This window comes from Mesoplodon densirostris, chromosome 6 (genome assembly GCF_025265405.1).
Source record: "Mesoplodon densirostris isolate mMesDen1 chromosome 6, mMesDen1 primary haplotype, whole genome shotgun sequence".
Lineage (NCBI taxonomy): Eukaryota > Metazoa > Chordata > Mammalia > Artiodactyla > Ziphiidae > Mesoplodon > Mesoplodon densirostris.
In genome coordinates, this window is record NC_082666.1 from 32344334 (window position 1) to 32366732 (window position 22399).

At 42.7% G+C, this 22399-nt stretch overlaps 2 protein-coding genes and 1 pseudogene across 8 annotated transcripts in view; 1 reads left to right on the plus strand and 2 right to left on the minus strand.

Moving 5' to 3' along the window:
- Positions 1-945: 945 nt before the first annotated feature.
- On the minus strand, positions 946-1639 carry LOC132492555 (lipopolysaccharide-induced tumor necrosis factor-alpha factor homolog). The gene has a single exon (XM_060102197.1). The coding sequence runs from the start codon at positions 1637-1639 to the stop codon at positions 1214-1216; it is 426 nt and encodes a 141-aa protein (XP_059958180.1). The 3' UTR covers positions 946-1213.
- Positions 1640-10938: 9299 nt separating this feature from the next.
- LOC132491611 (uncharacterized) lies at positions 10939-11892 on the minus strand (annotated as a pseudogene).
- Positions 11893-13749: 1857 nt separating this feature from the next.
- ZNF462 (zinc finger protein 462) overlaps positions 13750-22399 on the plus strand; it is a 142461-nt gene continuing 133811 nt past the window's right edge. For 4 of the 7 annotated variants that reach the window (XR_009532780.1, XM_060101164.1, XM_060101169.1 and 1 more), the window contains exon 1: positions 13750-14358. The gene's annotated coding sequence lies outside the window, so the exon portion shown is untranslated. Of the gene's footprint in view, positions 14359-14700; positions 15038-16587; positions 17130-22399 lie in introns of those variants that run through there. The other 3 variants (XM_060101167.1, XM_060101166.1, XM_060101168.1) reach the window with 3 other exon arrangements.

Genomic DNA, 22399 nt, shown 5'->3' on the forward strand with positions numbered 1-22399 from the left:
ACAACAAATTGATTTCTGAAAAATAAAACCCAGACTTCAGATGCCTTTGAAACAGTCAGGTCCCCACACTTTTCAGCACCATGGTACTTAGATGTGCTCAAACACGCTTTCCTTTGTCTTTCCAAATATCCACCAGGAACCCCAAAGGGGACCCTCTTTAAGAGTTCCATTATGGAGGTCTTTTAGGAACCACACTAAACCCAAGTGAAAGCAGTGGATGAAATTATCCCCATTACTTTTTCTGTTAAGGCAAAAAAAAAAAAAATGTGAGAGTGCATTGGCAAATGGGAAAATGATACCAGTCATATGGATAAGGAAAACGGTTCTAAAAATCCTTCCTTTCAAAATTATGTTCAAAGGTGTTTAAGACCAAAAGGAGGTCACAAAAACGGTTAATACAAACAATTCCTCTACCAAAAAAAAAAAAAAGCCCTTCGTAGAAAGTGGCTGAGGATCTGGTCCAAAGAAGGCGGATCAGTGTAAAGATCCAGCCTTCTATTCCAAGCCTGCGTTTATGACCTCATGGCTTTGTGTCTGATGGGTGTGAATAACCCCTCCCTGTACTTAAAAACGAATTAAGAAATTAAAGTGAATTTGTGTGCTATTTAAAAGCCTGCAGTTGCAGAATCTGAGAGCCAAGCCCTTAGACTGTAAGGCAAGATTTTTGTCATCAGAAGTGGAAACAGATGGCTATGACGGTAGGCACTAAAGGTTGGTTCAGCCGTACTGGGGCCAGAACAGCTTCAAAAATAAGGCAATCTGGGGCTTCTCAGTTTGAGACCACCAAGAGAAAGGCCCACTGAGGCAAAAAAAAAAAAGAAGCCAGCCAGTGGCAAATCACCAGAAGATACTCAGACTGGACAACGATCACAGTTGGATGGGATGACTTGGGGTCACAGATGGGAGGCAGGAAACCCTCGAACCAGCACTCAAGGAGAATGTCTTTGCATGTCCTGTGCACGACACCAAGCAGCAATTTCTGGGGTTTGGAGGTGTGTTATTTTTGCGATATTTTCCCCCCAGAAGAAGACACGAAGGTGGAGACCCTGGAGAGATGAGACCACCAAAATGGAGCCTTCACCAGGGGCGGAGCTGGGTGAGAGTCAGAAAGGCCTTCCTGCAGCACACGGCTCCCTTCAGGTCTGGCTGAGTCCTACAAACGCTTGTAGGTGCCCAGGAGAGCTTTGCAGTTGGGACAGTAGTGGTCCACATCCTACAGGGCGTCCACACAGAAAGGGATGAAGCAGCAGCCCGCCATGAACCCCAACAGGCACAGGCTCCGGCAGGAGAGCCAGGTGAGGGCGCTGGCATTATAGGACAGCTGAGTCACGATCATCTTGTTGCAGGAAGGACAACACATCTGGACCGTGCGGTCGAAAAAGGAGATGGGCTGCTGCACGCGGACTGTCTGCACAGCAATTGCATTGGCATTGGGGGCAGGCACTGGCTGGGTGTAGTACGCAGGCGGATTCATGCCCTTCCCATCCGGGCCCGTCATGAGCCCCGTGGCCCGCCCAGGCATAGGTGCTGGAAGTGTGGGGTAGTAACTGTTAACAGAAACTGTCTCTTCATAGGACAGGGGCACAGTCGGCACCGAGGAAGGTCTCGCAGCCGCCTGGTAGGATCCTGGAGCAGACATTTTACCGCCGCCTGCGCAGCCAGTCGAGCCGGGAGGTCTCAGGAAGGATGCTTTTTAAATAATGCTGAGACGATTTAGTTAATGATTTGGAAAACAATTAAGTTTAACCCCTACCTCATATCACATATTAAAAAATAAATTGTACATAGTTTGTAGAGTTAAATGTGAAAATAAAAATCTTGGAGTTAGTAAAAACACAACAAATATGTAAATGAATAGTCGTCCTATTAGGGGGCTTGAAAGTATAAACTATACCAGTGATAGAAAGCATAGAGAAAATGATCAATAAATTTAAACATAAAAATTGTAACTTTTAGGTATCAAAAAGCATTATTATTAAAGTTAAAAGTAAATAAAAACTAAGAAAAATCTTTTATTACATATTAGGAGTTAATATTCTTAATCTATAAAGTGAACATCACAAGTCAATGTAAAGGTACACACACAAAATGCACATACACAAAAAAATAAGCAAAGAGGGCTTCCCTGATGGCGCAGTGGTTGGGAGTCCGCCTGCCGGTGCAGGGGACGTGGGTTTGTGCCCCGGTCTGGGAGGATCCCACATGCCGCGGAGCGGCTGGGCCCGTGAGCCATGGCCACTGAGCCTGCGTGTCCGGAGCCTGTGCTCCACAACGGGAGAGGCCACAACAGTGAGAGGCCTGCATACGCAAAAAAAAAAAAGCAAAGAACATAGACTATCAAACCACAAAGGGAGAAATACAGACAAGAAAGACAGAGAATAATACTAATTCTCTCTGTGTTTTGGGACTAGATATTCTTTTATTTTTCTGTATTTGCTAAATAATCAGGAAATATATCTAGAGATAGATAGATAAATGGAAAAAACATATTACTATGTCATCTTGGGAGTTTAATACTTGACAATGAGAAAGATGATGCTATCTGGAATCAGAAGTCCTGAGTTCAAGTCCAAGTGCTTGTTGAATGATCTTGGGCAAAGTCACTGGACTGCTTTGAGCCTTGGTTTCTCCAAATATAAAACAGAAGAAATAATCTTCATGTCATAAACTGCTGTGAAGAATAGATTTTAAAACTGTACATGGGAAAGGCTTTGTGAGATCATTTACAGATGCCAGAGGTTCCTATTTCTGATCCAGTGCGTTAAGGCTTTTCCCAGCCTCCGAAAAAATCTGTGCATCTTCTCTTACAAATACCATATCCCTTTGCCTGATGAGGGCTCATGTTCCTGAGTTGTTGTTCAGGTGACAGTTCACCTGTGATGCCTTGGATTTTGCAGTCTCCTCAGTGGATGGGACAGGAGCATCTACTAGATCCTGACTATAGTCAAATGGAACTGTAATAACAAGCACTATTGCTTTCCTTCTTCCATGTTATATGCTTTATCATTCAGTTCTAGTATACACAGAGTTAATTTGATAACCAAGTTGATACTATAATTCCATGTTCATGATATTTAAAAAGTCCTTACTAATTTCAAATTCAGGGCTCTGTTGTAAGTCAAATGAGAGCACCAGCCTATCTCTCTTCTCAATCATAGGAATAATTCCTTTGTGAATGCTGCATGATATAGAGTGAACACAAAAGGGCCAGAACAATGAACTTTTCTTCTTTCACATGATCCCTGATAAGTAGAATAGTGCTATGTTTCTCCATTTATATCTCTATATGAAATAAAAGCAGAATTATAATTTTCCAGGTGAAAAAAACCTTACGCCACCTTTGTTCTTTGTTTTTTTCTTTCCTGGTCCTAAGCCTATAAAAACCCTTTTAGAGTGAAAGATGAAAAGGAAAAGGTGAAGGAAAACCCTAAACATTCCCAAGGAGCAGAAGATGTTGATATATGAAGACCACAATTAGCTGTTTTGCTAATCCTCTGGGTTAGAAAAAAAGATGAAATGAACTGAAAGTCATCAAAATAATTTAGAGAAAGCATAAAAATTATTTACTGGTTGACTAAGCCGTTAATTATTGTTGGTCATGTAAAGTACAGTTTCTCATTTCTGGGAAACCTTAGAAAGGAAGGGAGAGAGGGAGGAGGAAGAGAAGGAGGGAAGGAAAAAAGAAGGTAACTGAGTTTTTGGTTTACTACCAGCTCAAGGAAATCTCTTTTGCTAGAAGAGCGGAAATTGCCATAAAGAGGAACTGGGCAGGTCTGGATCTTCAATACCTTAGTCTGTAATTCTGGGCAAATCACTTTTCCTTGAGACCATTTTCTCATCTGGAATAGATCAGTGGTTTTCAAATTGTGCTCCCAACAGAACAGTGCTGATCCAGAAGCTAGACCAATGAACAATGGTGATCTCTATACAATTCACAGAAAAAAGAAGTAAAATAAAATGCTCCACATTTGCTATAGTTTACTTATTTACATTTATTATAACAATTCTGCATTGTATGGATTTTTCTGAGCCTATACAACCATTTCTTGGATTTGAGATATCAATAAAAATTTTTTCTCGATTTTAAGATTTTCTTTTCCACTTTTAGAAAACCTTTGTAATGAGAACTTACTGTATAGCTCAGGGAACTCTACTCAATGCTCTGTGGTGACCTAAATGGGAAGGAAATCCAAAAAAAGGAGGGGATATAGGTACACGTATAGCTGATTCACTTTGCTGTACAGTAGAAACTAACACAACATTGTAAAGCAACTATACGCCAATAAAAATTAATTTTAAAAAAACCAGAAAAAATCCTTTGGCCCTACTGCCACATGCCTGGTGGCTGAGTTTTAGCAAATGACAAAGTGAACTAACTAACAGAAACAAATAGTAATAGGAGAACTTAGATACAATTAGTCATACTTAGGTTTTTTATTTTAAATGATCACTGTTGATTTTAAAGATTTGTTTAAATATAATGAATTTCTTTTGTTATGTGTACATATTCTGGTTTTGATTTCCTGGACTAGATACCTAACTCTTTTTTTAAAAAAAAAATAAATTTACTTATTTATTTATAATTTTTGGCTGTGTTGGGTCTTCGTTGCTGCACGGGGGCTTTCTCTAGTTGCAGCCAGCAGGGGCTACTCTTCGTGCATGGGCTTCTCATTGCCGTGGCTTCTCTTGCTGCAGAGCACGGGCTCTAGGCGCACGGGCTTCAGTAGTCGTGGCTCGCAGGCTCTAAAGTTCAGGCTCAGTAGTTTTGGCGCACAGGCTTAGTTGCTCTGTGACATGTGGGATCTTCCCGGACCAGGGCTTGAAGCCGTGTCCCCTGCACTGGCAGGTGGATTCTTAACCACTGGGCCACTAGGGAAGTCCGATACCTAACTCTTGACTCCAGATTTAGGGCTCTTCACCTCACCTATGTCACCTCACAGTAAAGCTATAAGAACATAGATCAGGGACTTCCCTGGTGGTCCAGTGGTTAAGAATCCATGCTTCTAATGCAGGGGACACAGGTTCGATCCCTGGCGGGGGAACTGAGATCCCACATGTCGCGCCCTGTGACAAAAAAAAAAAAGAAGGAAAAAAAGAAAAAAAAGGACATAGGATTTCCCTGGTGGCGCAGTGACTGAGAGTCCGCCTGCCAATGCAGGGGCCACGGGTTCGTGCCCTGGTCCGGGAAGATCCCACATGCTGTGGAGCAGCTGGGCCCGTGAGCCATGGCCACTGAGCCTGCGCGACCGGAGCCTGTGCTCTGCAACGGGAGAGGCCACAACAGTGAGGGGCCTGCGTACCGGAAAAAAAAGGACATAGATCATAATATTAGCTAGCAGTTACAGATTTTCATGTTCCTTATATACATTTTAAAAAAATCCTCATAACCACAACACTGTAAATCAACTACACTCCAATAAAAATTAATTTTAAAAAATCCTCAGCAATCCTATAAGTATTTAATTATACTTCTTTTACAGATGTGGAAACTGATGCATGGAGCCCAAGGTCATCACTCATAAGAGCAGGAGCTGGAAACTAGTAAGTAGATGTTCGTTATTAGAGCTGGATTTGTCTTTATTATAAACATTAAATCAATAAATACTCACTTAAAATACCACCTTGAAAAACATCAGAAAGATACTAAAAAATAAACTTGTTCTGCATTCCAGACACTTAAAAGAACATGTAGCCAATGAGTAACTTTTGTGAAACACTGTTTTTAGCAGCTTGCTGGGAAAGCACACCCCAACATAATAGACAGAAGAGAGTATATAGACTCTCCTGAAAGGGCAACTCACATGAAATCTACAAGGGGCCAGTCATGGGTGATGCTTGGTGGATGCAAAGTCAAGGTAACCTTGGTACTGGAAGTTATCACCCAAAATCTGTACCAGAAGCATTGAACTCTGGGTAAAGGCTGTTTGGGGAATCGAATGTATGCAAGGATTTCAAGGTGTGTGCATTTTCAATAATGATTAATAAAACCGCACAGTTAAAATTTTTGTTTTTTACAAATCAGACAAATGTTTGGTTTGGTCAGTCTTTATGATATAAAAGAAATCTTGTGCTAGCAAAGTTTATTTGGGAGTTCTAAATCTTTTTCTTTCTAATTGCAAGAGAGAGATTCATTGTACAAATGTTTAAAAATCTAAGAAGCCACAGTGGAAAAAAATATATAATGTACCCATAATTACATCACCTAGAAAAAATTACATCACCTGGAAAAAACTACCGTTAACACTTTGATTATACTTTTAAAATTATTCTTCAATGCCTAGATGCACACACACATTTACAAATATGAGATAGTGTTATACATATTGTTTTGAAATCGATTTTCCCCTTATCAAAAAATCATGTAAATATTTCACTATCATTTAATATTTCTTACAGAATTTGATAGCTATATAACTTCCTATTACATAGATGAACATAATTTCTTTAACCAGTCACTTGTTGTGGGGTACTAATGCCACAGGGAACTCCCTTGTACAGAAGTTTTTGATGACAGTTATTAATATTTCCCAAGTCAAGTTTTAAAAGTTAAATTCCTGGGGGGCTTCCCTGGTGGCGCAGTGGTTGACAGTCCGCCTGCTGATGCAGGGGACACGGGTACGTGCCCCGGTCCGGGAAGATCCCACATGCCGCGAAGCGGCTAGGCCCATGAGCCATGACCGCTGAATCTGCGCGCCCGGAGCCTGTGCTCCTCAACGGGAGAGCCCGCAACAGTGAGAGGCCCGCGTACTGCAAAAAAAAAAAAAAAAAAAAAAAAAAAAAAAAAAAAAAAAGTTAAATTCCTGGGTTTAAGACTTCTAATACATCCAGAAAGATTGAAACTTTTCGTATTTCCACTAACAGAGAACTAGAGGGTCTATTTTTCCGTATCTTCAACAACTGAGAATTATATATACTCTTAACAACTGGGAAATATAAATATACATATACATACATATACAGTATATATTTCTGCTAATTTTTTAGGTGTAAAAGAGTATCAGAGCTTTCATTCACATATTTGATGAAGATAACCTTTTTTCATATGGCCCAAAAGAAAATTTCCTTTGATAGTATTTGGCAATATTTTTGAGATTGTATGGAATTCTAGATTTCAAAACATAACAGTAGAAATTGGGAGAACTGGACTTTAGTCTTCCTTACACTATTAGCGTCAGAAGACCTTAGGTTAAATCATTCAATCTCTTTGGCCCTAAATTTCCTTTTGTATATAAAATGTACTCAAAATACTCACTCAAATCTTCCTATTGTCCCTGTAAAAAAGCAAATTAAATTATCTTTGTGAAAAACAGATACTGTGACAGTTTTATTAGCAATATTAATAAGATCTTCAAGACATATTTATAATTACCAGACACATAAAAGTGGGTTCTATCATTTAACTTTAAAATGTTTTGAAATACTAAAACAGATAATTGACAATTCAGTTCAAACAAAGCAGTCAACTCCATCTTGTATGTATATATGTATATGCACACACATATATGTATATATGTGGTTTATATACTTATATAACTTATATAGATCACTTATAAGTTCTACATTTCCTAAACCTTTAATAAGTCAATTTACTATTGACACGCTGGTATATTTCCTTTGAAAGTGATTTCTGAGTGTGTGCATTATGAAAAAATAATCAGTGATCATAACTTTATGTCTAGGTCTTTTACCTAGCATGAGGCCATTTTTCTATTTAATTACAAAATCTTTGTAAATAATTTTAAGCTGCCTAATATGTCATAGTGGAGATTTATTATTGACTAACCATTCCTCTTCTCCTAATCACAAGTTATTTTCAATTGTTTACTTTACCTCTGTCATTTTTTTGTGTAAATCTTTTCTACATTTTTGACTGTTTCCTTAGGGTAGATTCTAAGAGGAGGAATTAAGGGAACAAAAAGTGTGAACATTTTAAGACTTTAAATATATATTGTTAAATCGCACTTAAAAGACTTGTGCTAATGTTTAATTCCTCTAAGTATATATAATGAAAAGGCTTACTTTGGGGCTGTGCTAGCCACCACTAGACCATACAATTTTCTCTTAGCTTTTAAATTATAAAAGTGATTCCTGTTTGTACATAAAAAAATAACTCAAACACTTTCTTTTTCACCTTTCTCACTCCTTACCATTAAGAGTTTGGCATGTATACTATCAGACTAGTTTTTTAATCCCAAATCTTTTTTCTTTATTCTAATTTTAATAATATATTTATTTTGATGTGTATTAAAATTTATATATTAATAGCCCATCAGACTTGTGATTTCATTAGTCATATTACTTTTGATGGAGCTAAGATTTTTTTAAGTTCATTTAAAAATAATATATGTTAAGTAAATAACAGTACAAGTAGTATGGAAGCATGTCAAAAAAAAAATCTTGAAGGTGATATCAGAATGATAACTTTAGGAAACTGCATGGAAGCATAGCTTGTAGAGCTGACTGCCTTTGACCAGCTCTGTGCTCCTGACTAGGTCACATCCCCTCTCTGTGCTTCAGTTTGAATGCAACTAGTAGGAATCTGGAAATACTGGTCTGTCTGCTAGACGGGATACCTCAAAAAATAGACAATCCTTCAGTTGAGTCTTTCTTATGAATTTTGGTTAATCTAATCATAGTTGATCTAACACAGCTCTTTCTTCCTAAAAAGATCTTCTCTAGTTAGAATTTCATGTTAAATTATGAGTTAAGGCAAGACACTGGCTTTAAATTATTTTAACACAATATTACTTCCTACTAACTCTATAGTATGAACAAAAATGTTCAAATTAATCATAGTCTCCTTATTGGCCAAAGTCCTGTATTGCTTTTTAGTGAGTAAAAATCTAAAGTTCTATATAAATCCATATAATGGCATTTTAAAGCTAGTGGTTCCTGAAGTAGATCATGCATTTAGACTTTGACGCATCTTCTCTCATTCATCTTTGTATCCCTGGTATTGAGCTGAGTATGGCATATTGTAGATGCTAAACAAATATTCAATGGTTAATGGACATTCCGCATGAATGGTCCATATTACAGTAACTAGTTTGATAGAACTGTAAATTTAACTTCTACCTATGGGCAAAAGACTTAAAAAAATTTTTTTTTAGAACATTGCAATTGAAACATCTTCTTTGGTACTCAAAGGTATGCGTACAAAGATTCATACAGGGGAAGTTTAATATAAGTTATCGCAATTTCTGTTCCTTTGGGAGCTGTTCAGAATCATGAATTATCCACGTTTGTCTTCTTTCAGTCAATTCTCCCTAGGCGTGGACAGTAGTCAACTAGTTACATATGTTTAGGTTTGGGTTTATGAAAATATATTGATTTTTCGGTAAGGGATCAGAAAGAAGGTGTGTTAGTGACTTCACTTTTTTGATATCTGGAGAGTCCATAATTATCCAATTTTAAGTCTTAAAAAAAACTTTTCAAGGACTAGTCATTTCCAACAACAGTAAAAGATCTCAAAAATTCAAAATAAATAGCCCATTGAAAATAACTCAAATAGTAAAAAGACTATATTGCATGGCATGGGAAATTAGTTTTACATAGGAAGGAAAATACCACCAAGTTCAAGAGGTGTGTGGTCAAATGTTTAAAGACGGAATAATTAAGACTTCTGAAAAAGCCATACTCTGTATTCATCTACTCTTTGTTTTGCTAAAATCATCAGCCTGAACAGTTTTGCAACTGGAATTTAGAAAGTGGGATTATAAACTGGAATTTTTTTTGCATAGTTTTCAGGAAGCAGGACTTTCCCTTTTTTATATGATATAATGTAAATATTGAAACAATGACATTAAAACATCTATTCACTCTTGTTTCAGTTGAAATTCTATCTTTTTAATGTAGCCTCTGGACCAACTCTTCCTTCTTTCCATGATTCCTTCCTGTAGGGGATAGAAGTCCCCTTTCCCCCCATAAACACTTTTGAGAGGTCTGGACACTTTCCTTTCCTAACCTTTAAAAACCAAAATGATTTATAGACTATCCCTATCCTGCTAGAGTTGGGCAAGTAAGTGGATCATATTTGCATGGGTCACTCTGATTATAGGACTCCACTGTTTCTTGAACTAAAATTGCAAGATTTATTATTCTATTAATGCTCATAAAGTCACTCTTTTGATGAGCCATAATTTCCCTTTATGAGGAGTCTGTATGCCAGTCACCCATGATAAGGGAGAAGAAAGTCCAGACTTCCCACGTATTCATACTTCCTGGAACATTAACAAAGTCTTGAAATCCCATATGACTCCAGGGGAATAATGGCATAGGGTACAGTAACAAAAGGCAAATTTCACAGAGCCAATGTGTCCCCACGAGACTTGCCTCACATTGTTGCCTGTGTACAAAACCTAAGCTTTTCCATTTTAATTAAAAATTTTAGAAATTAACCCTTCGGGTGGAGAAGATAACCCAAGGAGGCTTGTATTATCTTTGTGAATATTCTTAGGGAATGAAACAGCAGGAGGTGTGAACTTTCTCCTGTATATCTTAATGGTCCGCTAATGGCAAAGCATAATTACAGTTACTTAAGTGCCAAGTTTGTCAAGGTTTTCACTAAAACCTTCAGCCACATCACTTTCCTTGAGTGACCTAGCTTTTATTTATCCAAATGCCTTCGTATCATTTGAAAGAAAGCTACCCCCAATCAAAACAAGCAGGCAAACAAAAAGCCCACTCCCCCACCATGTTTATTTCTTTCATGTTAATTTCTTTCCATTATCTTAGATGGAGAGTTAAGACACTTTTGACTTCAAAAAAGGTCGGAAAATGTGTGTATGGCATCGTTAACTGAAATTTTAGCCCTCCACATTCAAAAAGCAGGGCTATGCGGGAGTTTTGCAGTAGTTTGCTTCACGGCTTTGGTAAGTCAATTTGCTTCTAAACCAGAAGATGGTCTTCTAAAGACTGTCCTGTATTTGGAATGGAAACTCAGCCATTGTACCTTTCGCCCAAAGCACCCCCTTGAGAAACCCGAAAGCCACCTATCTCCCCCATCGGTCTCTGGATCTCCTCGCTGCCTTTGTCCCTTCTAGACGTGGAGGCTTGGAAAGGAGGTTTAGTTTCCAAGGATTGGAGCGTTTGAAGGGCGGGGCCATCTCCAAGTCCATCTCCCCTTTTTGTCCCCTTCTCCTGGGACGGGAGGGAGGAGCCAGGTCCCCCCGCGGCCGGTTCGGGAGCTCTCTATCACGGTCGCTCGAGGTGAGTCTGAAAGGGCGGCAGCCCGTTTAATTGCAGCGCAAGGTTAATTTCTTGAGTTCACCGCAGTCGGTCCGCCAGCCGCTTCCCCGGTCTTTGCCAAGTGGGTTTATGAGGTCTGAGGCGTGTTGGGGCGCGCTCACGTTCTCGCGAAAGGCTCCTCCCCAGGGCTCATTCCCCGACTGCGGGAAGCCCTTTGGTGCCCCAGGAGTCTTGGGTTTCCTCTGACCTCGTAGCTTCCTCCTCCCTCCGCACCGCCGGGTTCCCCGCGCCCCTGCCCCCTGCCCCCGGGGAAGGGCGGCCCCCATCTTAGGACTTCCGACCCAAGCCAACCAGAAGGAACCTTCACGTCGATGAAGATTTTATCACAGCCTCCAAAACCCAGCAGTAATAGAAGCTTTCAACCTGAAATACGATTGTTACTTTCCCGGTGCAGAGCTTGACAGAAAAAGTCAGCTTTTTATTAAAGACAAAGAGGTAAATTATCAGCCGGGGCAGTGAAGGGACGGCGGAGACCTGGCGTGCTTCCTCTCGGTGCCACGAGGAATTTATGGGGGAGCGGCGGCCAGGGCTCAGGCACCCCTGTGGTCCCGGGGTGGGTGGAGCTCGGGGCAGAAGGACTATCCCCAGGTCCTTCCAGGCACCTGGACTGGGAGCCCTCCCAAGTCTCTTCAAAGCCAGGGTCATTTCAGTCTTGAACAGCCTTACCGTCTTCCTCTCTCCTTTCTTCTTTCTCTTCTTGCTTTGACTACTGTTTCCCTTTCGCCTCTGAGCTTTCTCCTCCTGGTTCTCCTCTCCCTACTTTTTCTCTTCCCTCTCCTCGCTTTGCCTCTCCCTCCCCCTCCTTTCTCCTCCACCGCACGCGTAGTGTCATTTATTTATTTATTTATCACCCCCGCCATCAACACCCTTTTAGGGCTCCCAAGCTTTTCAATGTGAGTGGGAGGAGAAAAGGGCAGGAAGTGTTGACTGGAAGGGGGTGAAATCGTGTCTCTGGGTGAGAGATTCTGCCCCGGAATAAACGATTGGGGAAAAGCTTGGAAAAGGATTCCGATCTGTTTATAAAACCCCGCTGTCTGGTGGGAACCAACTCCGCGCGCGTCTCCTCCTCCCCTTCATTGTGTGGGTTTACGGGGATATCTTCCCGGACTGTTGTTGGGTTTGCGGGGGAGGTTGTGAGTATTACAGAGGACAGTCTTGCCCTGGATCCTCCCCACCGCGCCTTCGCCACCGGATGCGCGCTCCCCAATGCAAAGGAATCCAGCAACATCCCCCAATTCAGACGCGGACAAAAGAAACTTTAATTAAGGTCTCTGCCCCGCGCGCTGCGTGTTTCTCTCTCCCGAGGCTGTTGATGTCCAGCTCGAGGATGCGAGAAATAGAAATGGTACAAGCAGCCCATGCCCTTGAACTTCAATTGCTTCTGACTTGCTATATTGATTTTTTTATACTGTAGGCACCACCCCCCGCCCCCTCCCCACCATCAGATTAAAGCCTTAGGAGACGTTAGACCTAGTGAGAGAGGAGGGTAAACCCACTCCTTTGCAAAACAAATAGTTCAGAACGATTTGTGGGAAATTACACTAAATAAAAATTCAAGGTGTGAAAGCTTCATCTTGGCTCTCTTGTCTTCAACACCATGACACCTTATCATTAGGAGCTCTGATTGTTACTTTCCGAGCCTTTAGATGATCAGCCAGAAAGTGCAAGCAACGCGGGGCTGGAGAGTGTAAAGTTATTCAAGTAGGCTTTTTTTTTTTTTTTTTTTTTTTTTTTTTTACCCGTTTTGGTGCGCCGTCAAAACACTTAACAAGTTAGGAAAAGAAAGTGGTGGTTCCGAGGCTCAGAATGATGGGTTCTTTCCTCCCCCACCCCCTTACCATATCAGAAAAGAAATAAAATGCACAATGAGCCTTTATTTCGGAGGAGAAGACTTCAAAATACGTGTCAGTAATGGACAATTTGAGCTTTTCACTGGAGATACACCGCAAGCTGGAAAGGGATTAAAAAGCCCCACGTGGTTGATCTGGGTTTAGACTTGCAACCTCTAGTTCCCAATGTGTGTTCTTTGCAAAGATTGGCCTCTAGATGGATGCGTGCGAGGGACACTCTGGGGCCGGGGCTCGGCGCCTCGGGCAGGGCTGATGGTGGGAGCGCTATGAGCGACCGGGCAGGGTCCTCACTGGGGGCTTCCTCTGCCGGCCGGGGCGGCCGGGCGCCTCCGGGACGCGAGCGCGCACGCCTCAGCCCGGCCGCCGCGCTCCTCGCACCGCCTTCTCCGCAGGTCTTTATTCATCTCATCTGCCTCTTCCCCTTCTCCTCCTCCTTTGCCTCCTTCTCCTCCTCTTCCTCCTCCTCCTCCACCACCACCTCGTCCTCCGCCACCGCCTCCTCTCGCGTCTCACTGGCCTGGCTCTGTGTTGCTCTGAGTGACAAAGACAATGTCCCAGCCTTAACTTTGCAACCACCTTGCCTCCTTCTGGGGTTCAGCGGGGCGGGGGGGGGCGGGCGGGGGGGGAGGGGGGACAGCAGCCGCAGCCTCAGCATCTCCTCCACCTTCTCCTGCTCTTCTCAGCTCTTGGATAATTCTTCCTTTCCCCCACCTCCAGCCCTTTCCTCATTTCTTTCTTTCTTTCTTTCTTTTTTTCTTTCTCTCTCCTGCGCGTTGTTGTTTTTATTAGAAAGGCTTCGCGCACCCCCTGGTGCTCCGGCGTTTTGTGTGGCAGGAGAAGATTGTCTGCCTTCTCTCTTTCTGTCTTGCTTTCTCTCTCCCTCTGGTTGCTCATTATTCAGAGAGAGACACAGAGGGAGGGAGAGGGAGAGAGAGAGAGAGCGCGCGAGGGAAAGGGAGAGGAGAGAGAAGAGGAGAGAGAGAGAGGGAGAGAGTGAGAGGGAGAGGGAGGGAGGGAGAGAGAGGGAGAGGGAGAGAGAGACGGATATCTCAGGTCATCTGCAGCTGCAGCGAGTCTGAAGAGCCGAGGAAGGCAGGGAAGATGGCGATCCTCCATTGCTGAGACCCGGCAGAAGCACATGAGACTCCCAAACAACTTCCACAACAATAACCCGAGCAGGAAGAGGAGAAAGAGAAAAAGGATAAGGAGGCGGTGGGGCTGGAGAACCCGAAACACCTCCCGGCGCCGGGACGCTTCTTCAGTAAGTTACTGCAATTAACCAGCACCTCGGGGTGGTCCGAGTGCTGCGGGGAGGAGAGCACGGGGTGGTGGAGGCACAAACGCGCTCATTCATTCGGCCAAGGAGGGTTGGTGGAGCGGGGAGGAGAGGAAGTCCCCTGCATGGACTGGCTGTTGGAAGAGAAGAAGCGAGAGAGAAGAGGAGGAGGGGGGGGAAGGAGGAGGAGGAGGGAGAGAGCTGGAGGGGGAGGAGGAAGAGGAGGAGGAGGAGAAGCGAGGGAGGAAGAGGAGGAGAAGGTGGTGGTGGTGGCGGTGGAGGTGGCTGTGCTTTTCCTGCTGGCTGCTCCTTCTGCCGGGGGGGAGCGGAGCGCTGTGGCTTAATTAATTTCGTGTAGTTCTGTGGAGAGAAGAGAAAATAAAAGATGAGTGAGGAGAGAGCTGGAGCCTTAGGACGGATGCTCCTGGTGTGGGCACAGGAGTAAGGGACAGAGAGGGGGGCGGAGGGCGGGAGTCGGGGAGACCTGAGCCGAGAGCCAGAGGGAAAGAGCGAGGGGCAGAGGAGGGAGCGCTCCCGGCCGCCCCGACCTGAGCGGGTTGACCTCTTTCTTTCTCTGTCCCTCTCCTTCCTTTCCCCCCTCTCTGTCTGCTTGTCCCCAGCCCGATGGCAAAGCCGTGCGGATTGGCACCCCCCTCTTCCTCAGGTATTTGGCTCGCTCTCTTCTCTCCCCGAAGTTGGGATGCGGGGTCGGGATGTGTCGGGGGGCGGCGGCGGCGGCTGCCGGTGCTGCCGGTGAGCAGATAGGCGAGGAGCGGGGGGCGCCGGCCGGCTGGGGGGCGCAGGTTCAGGAGCAGCTAGGAGCTGTCTCCAGGCTGGGGGTTCAGAAGCGTCTGGTGGAGGAGGACAACGGTTTCTGGAGAGGAGAAGCCATTACACACGCTTGGCTCTCCTCGGAGGAGGGGAGAAAAGACCCCAAGCAGGGGCCTGGGGGTCGCCTGACTCCTGGTGCAGTTCCCAGGGGTCTGTCCTCCTTCCAGGCGCGAGGGGAAGCCGCAGCCGCCCACCAGAGGAGCAGCCCCTCTCTTTCCCTTTCTTTATCTCCCTGTCCTCCATTTGCAAGCTGTCTGCTTTGGTTCCAGTCCAGACTCCAAAACACAAAGCTTCTTCTCACGTTCATTCTCCAGGCTTTTCACCATTCCTGGAGGAACCCTCATTTTCTTTTCATTGTAGCTTCTAACCTACAGAGAGGGAGGGAGGCTGCCTGGAGTTCCTTTTATATTCCTCCCCTACTGAAAAAAAAAAAAAGTTTCATTTTTAAGCACGCGTCTGGGATGGGAAAAGACCAACCAGTTGGGGCTTTCTCCCAGGGCTCCCGGGGGGCCGTGTCTGAGTGTCTGTGTTGGCTGTTTGGTTTGCTTTGGTTTTGTTTCTGGTGGTGGCTTGCAGGATTTTTGAGGAAGTAACTAGTTTGGTTGAGAGCTGGGAACTGAGTCAGGTAAGCCCGTGTCATGTTGTAACTCCACCAGAAAATGGAGGAGAGCGGGTTTCCAGGAGACAAAGCTGAGAAGTGTTTATAAAATTATGGATGTCTCCATTTTGAAGCTCTGTTGGTGATGGCTGGAGGAGGAGGCTTGCCAGCCTTCTCCTTCTCCCTTTCCAGGGGGTGAATCTTGTGGTGGCTCCTCACTATCTGTTCATTATGCAAGGAAATGAGGGGCTTGGAAGGGCTGCTCACATTTTTCTCCCACCTAAGGAGTGCTTTCACAAGTTATGGAGGCGTTTGTTGCCAATTTAAAGTAAACTTTTGGAATTTTTTTTCTCTCCTTTTGAGTGGACCTGAGGGTTTTGACCTCCTTCGGGAAAGGCAAGGAAAACCTTAAACATTTTTCCACTGAGGTCTTCACACAACTTTAAGCTGCTCCAGGTCTCCTGCAAGTCGCCAGGAAATGTGATTTCCTCATTGTGAAGATGGTGGTGGCCCTGAGCTGAGATTTTTGGAGTTCTGGGGCTTGGTTATCATCATGTTTTGATGCATTGCAAGACTTTATTGTCTGGTTGGGGTTGATTTCTGCAAAACAACAGCAGCAACAGCAAATCCTGCAAGATCTCAGAGGAACTCTAAGACTGGCTGACACCAGTTTCTTGAAGGTCTACATTTCTTTTCAGGATGCTCCATTTGTGTATTAGGCCTTCTTTTAGTTCCTTTGTTTTCCCTCTTCCCTTCCATTCTGCTGTTTTTTTCTGTGTTCTCAAGTACTGTTAAGTCTTCAGAAATATCAGATGTCTTCTTAACAATGTCACTATGGAAACAAAATTTTAAAGTATTATGTCAGTTGAGAAAACCTTCTGTCCAGGTAGCTTCACCTTTCTAATTGGGAGGAATTTATTAGTCTTAGAGGAAGACATTTTGTGAGGATGATTTGAAGAAAGGACCCAAACCTACCCAGTCCACACACACTGATTGGAGTTCTTCACAGATTAGTTCTAGAGAATGTATGTAATTGATCCAAGTAAAGAACTAAATCCTGAAATGCTTGAGGAATTTATAAAAGCCAACCATGAAGATGTTGCTTTTCCATTAGGTAAGGTAGCCATCTTGAGGATGAGGGAAGATGTTGGAAGAATTTTAGACGGACTCTTGAAGATAGGTGAGGAAGGCTCCACAGTGGAATGAAAACTTGGAGGAGATTCAGAACCAATTAATAATATATTGTAAGGAGGCTGATTGGACCTCGTTTTCAACTAAGGAGAAATATAGCAAGGTACCAGCTTCAACAGAAATAAGCAACACATTGGTGAGCGACTTATACCAGCTTTTTTCTTGCTTTGCTTTCTCATTATGTGTCAGATTTGCGTGTGTGTAAAGTTCTTTCTGTCCACAGTATTTTTGTGCAGATTGAGGTGGTTTTAGATTCCAGATGTAATTATATTCTGTTGAGTAACTGGGAGCAGTGTCATTCAGTAAATGCTCAGTGCTGTATATGACAACATCACATTTTTCAAACCAAACTGTTGTGTCATTAATTGAGGGTTATTGTTCTTCTGACGGGTGTGAAAGGAGAGGAGAAATACATGGTTTTTTAGCTGATAATTGTCCATGGTCAATGAAGTAAAACCCTGTTTTTGCAGACGAAGATGTATGGTTTTCAAGATTTGCAGTTGATGTGTATGCTCATTTAAAAATACTTCTCTTCAGAGCTCTGCTTCTTTATTAAAAATCTAGGGCTCTCCAAGAGCACTTAAAAAAATCTTACTTGGAATCCTACCTTTCATTATTCATTTATTGAATGTTACTTTTTGATACCATTACTTTTGCTCTTAGGTAGAATGTCAGCAGTGTTATATTTCAAATTACTAATGCATGTATGTATTTGCTACATATTCAAACTCGGAAGTTCAAATGCAATGGGATAAAAAGAGTTGTTTGGGGAAGTAATTACCAGATAGTTTTGCATCTAATTAACCATATATGTCTATGTAAACATAAGTATGTTATAGTTGATCTTGAAGCACACCTACCTGATGTCTTTGTTGTTGATGTTGATACCAGGAAATCTGGTTCATTACTTCTTTCAGTAGGGAGAAAAGCTGACACACTGGTTGCCCGTCCAGCAACCATGTTTTTTGACTCATATTTTTTACTTTGCAACCAAATATTCAGCCTTAGAGCTGAGGTTTTCTGGAGGGAAAAAATTAGGTATCTAAGAGGCATTTTGGAGTTTGAGAATGTGTTCTAACTGGTTACCTAAGAGACACATCCATCTCTGATGCTCTTCACCAACATGAGAAGTACCATTATATTCAAGACATGGTTTCTTGCATTTTTCTAGATATATGCCTTTGAACTGGGACAAGTATTTAGGATAAACCACTATGAGAGAAATAAAGTGTCCAATGGAACCTTCTCATTTGATGTCAAAGCTCAGAGATCCTTTTTGTTTTTGAGACGTCAAGTTGATTAGGCTCGTTAGGCAAGTTTTTACCTAATTTGCTCTAATATATCACAGAGAGATCATTCTGGAGAAGTATCTGTGAGCTGTGATGCACACTGCCATAAAGAAGATTCTTGTTGGGTCTTTGGATTCCGTAATCCTTCTCATGTTAGATTTATGTCCATCTAATTAATCGATCACATTCCTCCAGGATTTGTTTTTTCCTTACTCTTTGGAGTTGGAGACAACTTTTAGATGAAATAATTATTTTGCATATATATGTGTATATATTTTTAAATTTTCTTTCTAATGAGTCTTCTGGAAGACAGTAGGGGAAAAAAGAAATCCAACTGTACTAATCTAATGGACTTTAAAGTACTTGTGGTCAGTTTTCCTGAAAGGAAAGAATGGTAAAGTTGCCTTGGGAAAGAGTCCCATTTTCAGTGTGATGGAGTTTAATAGGGTCTCGTCTATCTTGGATTCTTTCCTGGTATTGAGATTTCTTGGTTAAGGTAACCTTACTTATCTTCTTTGTGGTATGTGCCTTTATCAGACTTATAGTTCACTGCCTCATGGGACAGAACACTGACAAAGCTGCATTGAATGTTTCAAGTTGATGGCTGGGGAATAGAGAGGCTATTTCACAATGAATGCCACACTCACAAATTAGGAAATATATAAATAATGAACTAAGATGGGAAAGGACCTGACATGGGTGTATGATTGGATATTGGTATATGGAAACTAAGAAATTCAGAAGAAGTGGGGAAAATATTTCCAGTGTCTATTACTAAAATCTAGTGAGCTGAAGAAAAAAAAAATCAAGTGTCTGTGAGAGAGAGAGAGAGAGAGAGAGAGAGAGAGAGTGTGTGTGTGTGTGTGTGTGTGTGTGTGTGAAAGCAAGCATATTTTGAAGTTCACATACTTAGGAAGTTGGTGGCTTTGAGGGAAACATTAGCTGGGTGTTGGTGACCTATTAATTGATTATGAGCAAACAGAGAGGAAAGTAGATAATGTTAGAAGAAAATTCCTCTTCTTGTGTGATATGCCAAGACATCTGGCAGATGTTATGTTGGGCCCTAAGGAATGGACAGTTTAATTTTAGCCCTAGCAAGGAAATGGGAAGTTCTAAGCTCTTTTAATAGCACAAGTCTTAGTTTGGGGAAGGTTGCTTAAAAAAATAAGAAAGGAAAAGAAAAGAGGGATTGATTGTATTATGGAAGAACTCCGGGGAACATCGGAATTAAGCTGAGATTTGGGGGGTTATGGACAAATATATTACTTCCCAAGTAGAAATTAACATAAAAATCATTTAAAAATTGACTACTTGGTAACACCCTAAATGATGAATATTAAGTATCTGATAGTCACCTTTCAGAACTTTTCATTGAGAAGCTAATTTTTTTGTGCCTTAGAGAGATCACCTCCTTCACATCTGCCCTTCCCCCTGCATTGTACTGAGGAGGAAACTGGCACAGAGACGTGAGGTGACTCGCACAGGTCAGAAAGTTCATTTGTAATAAAGCCAGGCCTAGAACTCAGGTCGGCTGACTCCCAGTCCCGTGCCCTTTCCACTGCCCTACTGCCCATGATTGTAGCGGTTTGTGAAACACCAACTCTCCTCTCCAGAGTGCAAGGCTGTCTGAGAAACCCTGAAATCATATGCTAGTGGGGCAGGAGTATTGATTTTTGTTAGCTGAGTGTAGCGTGATGGGGAGCCTGGGGCTGATCACGCTCATTCATAGAAGTGATACGCTCCAGAGGCCAATTCTGTTCGTGGGACTTTTAGCTCTTGGGTCTGTAGCTGTGATTTTCTTCTAATTGTCCTCCTCTCTGTAATTCTGTCATCCAGGGCTGGGGAGTCCTTTTCAAGTGCTCTTCTTTGGAAGTTTGTCTGGGTCTACTGCAACTTAACCGGAGTGCCCACAATTGGACTCCGAGGATCTATTTTGCAACCTGGTACAGATTTCAATTGGCTTCTTGCAGAGATGCCATTTTGTAATACTGATGAATGGCCAAGAGAGTGAAATCCAGTCTAAAACGATGACTGGTGGCTTCCCAGTGTTCCAGACTCGTCCAAAAATGTGCCCTCCGTGTACCTTCTTGAGGCCCAGTTCTCTGTTGCAGACCCATGGCTAGCTATTTCCCATGCCCCAGTAGACATGAAGTCATCCTTAAAATGCCGTTTGAACAGCACGTGCAACGTTTAACCACGAGAGAGGGATGGGACAGTACTTGAAGAAGGGTGATGACAGGTTTCCATTTCTGATTCCTCTTAGACAAGTGAGAGTAACTTTGTAAAGAAGAAGAGTGATGTTTGGAAGTTTCCACGTTTTCTAAGCTTCTTCTAAACGAAAGCATAAATTCTTAATCCAGGAGGCAGTCTGGAGAAGGTAGGGCTGGATGTGGACTTCTGGCAGAAACACAGTTAACGCTATAAACAGTTGGACCTCAGTGTGGCATTCCTCCAGATGAGTTGACTGTCGAAAATAAAATGTTCCAGAAGAACTGGGAGAACAGGAAAGAAGTTAAAACAGCATGGTTTGCATGCCAGTACTGAGGAAGGAAAAAAAAAAAAAAAAGTCGGGGGGGCATTGGAGAGAAGATAATCCTAAGTGGAACTGTCTCTGGGATTTATAAAAACTAGGTGGAGAAGTTTGCAAGTGAAGGAAAATGGATTTTTATGAATTTAGGTTGCATTGACAGTTTATTAGGAAGCTCTTTTGACTCTTGTCCCCTTGAGCTTTGTATCTGGAGAACTGCACACACTGAGCAATTGGATTTACATTTTCTGCTCAGAAATGCTATTGTAAAATGTATCTACTTTCTAAGGGGTCCTGTCCTTATCAGTTGACGCATACCTAGGGTTTGTAGTCTTGGGATCTGTGGCTCCAACACCAAGTTGGATTTTTCAGGGCTTGGAAGGACAAGAGGCAGAGTAGTGTGGGCTGAGAGGTTACCCACATGGTTCACCTGCAAGTGCATTGTCTTTTAATTCTGGTGAGCACATGACGTGGTGTCTTCAAAGCATTCTTGCCTAATTTGTAGCTGGAGAGGGTTTTTTTCTTGCGTTATTCTTGGAGGGAAGGTTTCTTTTTGTGCCAGGTCATGGGTATTTTGGTATTGATTTCCTTGCTTTCATGTGTTTGCTTGTTTAGTTCACTGCATGTTGCTTCTGAATATTAAGAAAACACTTCTGCCAGCCCTGTCCACACCTTACCCCCAACTTCATTGAGAGAGCAGAGCCTGCTCCAGATGGTGAAGGGAAGGTGGGGAGGTACTTATTTGTTCAAAAAATAAATCCTTGAAGATGAAGACTGCTTAATTCAGAAAGTTACTTGCCAGGCTTTCGAGTAGACTTTTCACAAAGACCATGCAAGGAGAGATGGGGAAAATTCCATAAGCAACCAGTGGGTCCTGATGAAAATGTGTTAGGATCACTTAGCAGGAAACCAAGCATTTGTCCAAGACGGGTAGGTAAGACTTATCTTTGGATTCAGATTGGTTTGAGTACAAAAGGAGCTCAAGGCCCCAGCGAGACAACTGTGTCAGAAGTAATGAAGCCCAGGATTTGTGGAGAGGCTTAGCTGCCACACAGCCTGGCTGGGGAAGGCCAGTTCGCTCCCTAAGCCCTCGTCTGGCCAGTTGAACCAGAACACGAGCTAAGGCCTTCACATTTTGGAATTCTTCTCTTCCCTGTTCAGATTTAAGAAGGGAAAGTCACTGTCCTTCAGTTTTGCTCATGTCAGCTGAATGCTTTTCTCTTGAGCTGGTAAATGCCAGAGACGGTGGGGGAAAGGCAGGGTGCTGATCTCCTTTGAGGGAACATTCTCCCTTTTAACGGGACAAATGTGCCTATAGCATTGTACTTATTAGGCAGAAAATAATTGTGTAGTGGCACAATGTGGGATACTTGAAAGATGTTTGCTGCACAAAGGTTCCAATACTCACCTGCAGATTAAGAAACGGGTTTCTAAACCATCTCATTTCTATTGCTAATGAAAAGCTTTGGAAGGCACCTGTGAATCAGTGCTCCAGCTGCTATCATGGTAGGGGAAGTTAGGCCTTGAAAGGATACACGGATTAGCCCATCAGAAAAGCAAACAGTAGCATTTTTCAGCACAAGTAGAAAA

Bases quoted from the DNA above. Each gene is read 5' to 3' on its own strand.
- LOC132492555 (XM_060102197.1), bottom strand. From the start codon at position 1,639: ATGTCTGCTCCAGGATCCTACCAGGCGGCTGCGAGACCTTCCTCGGTG.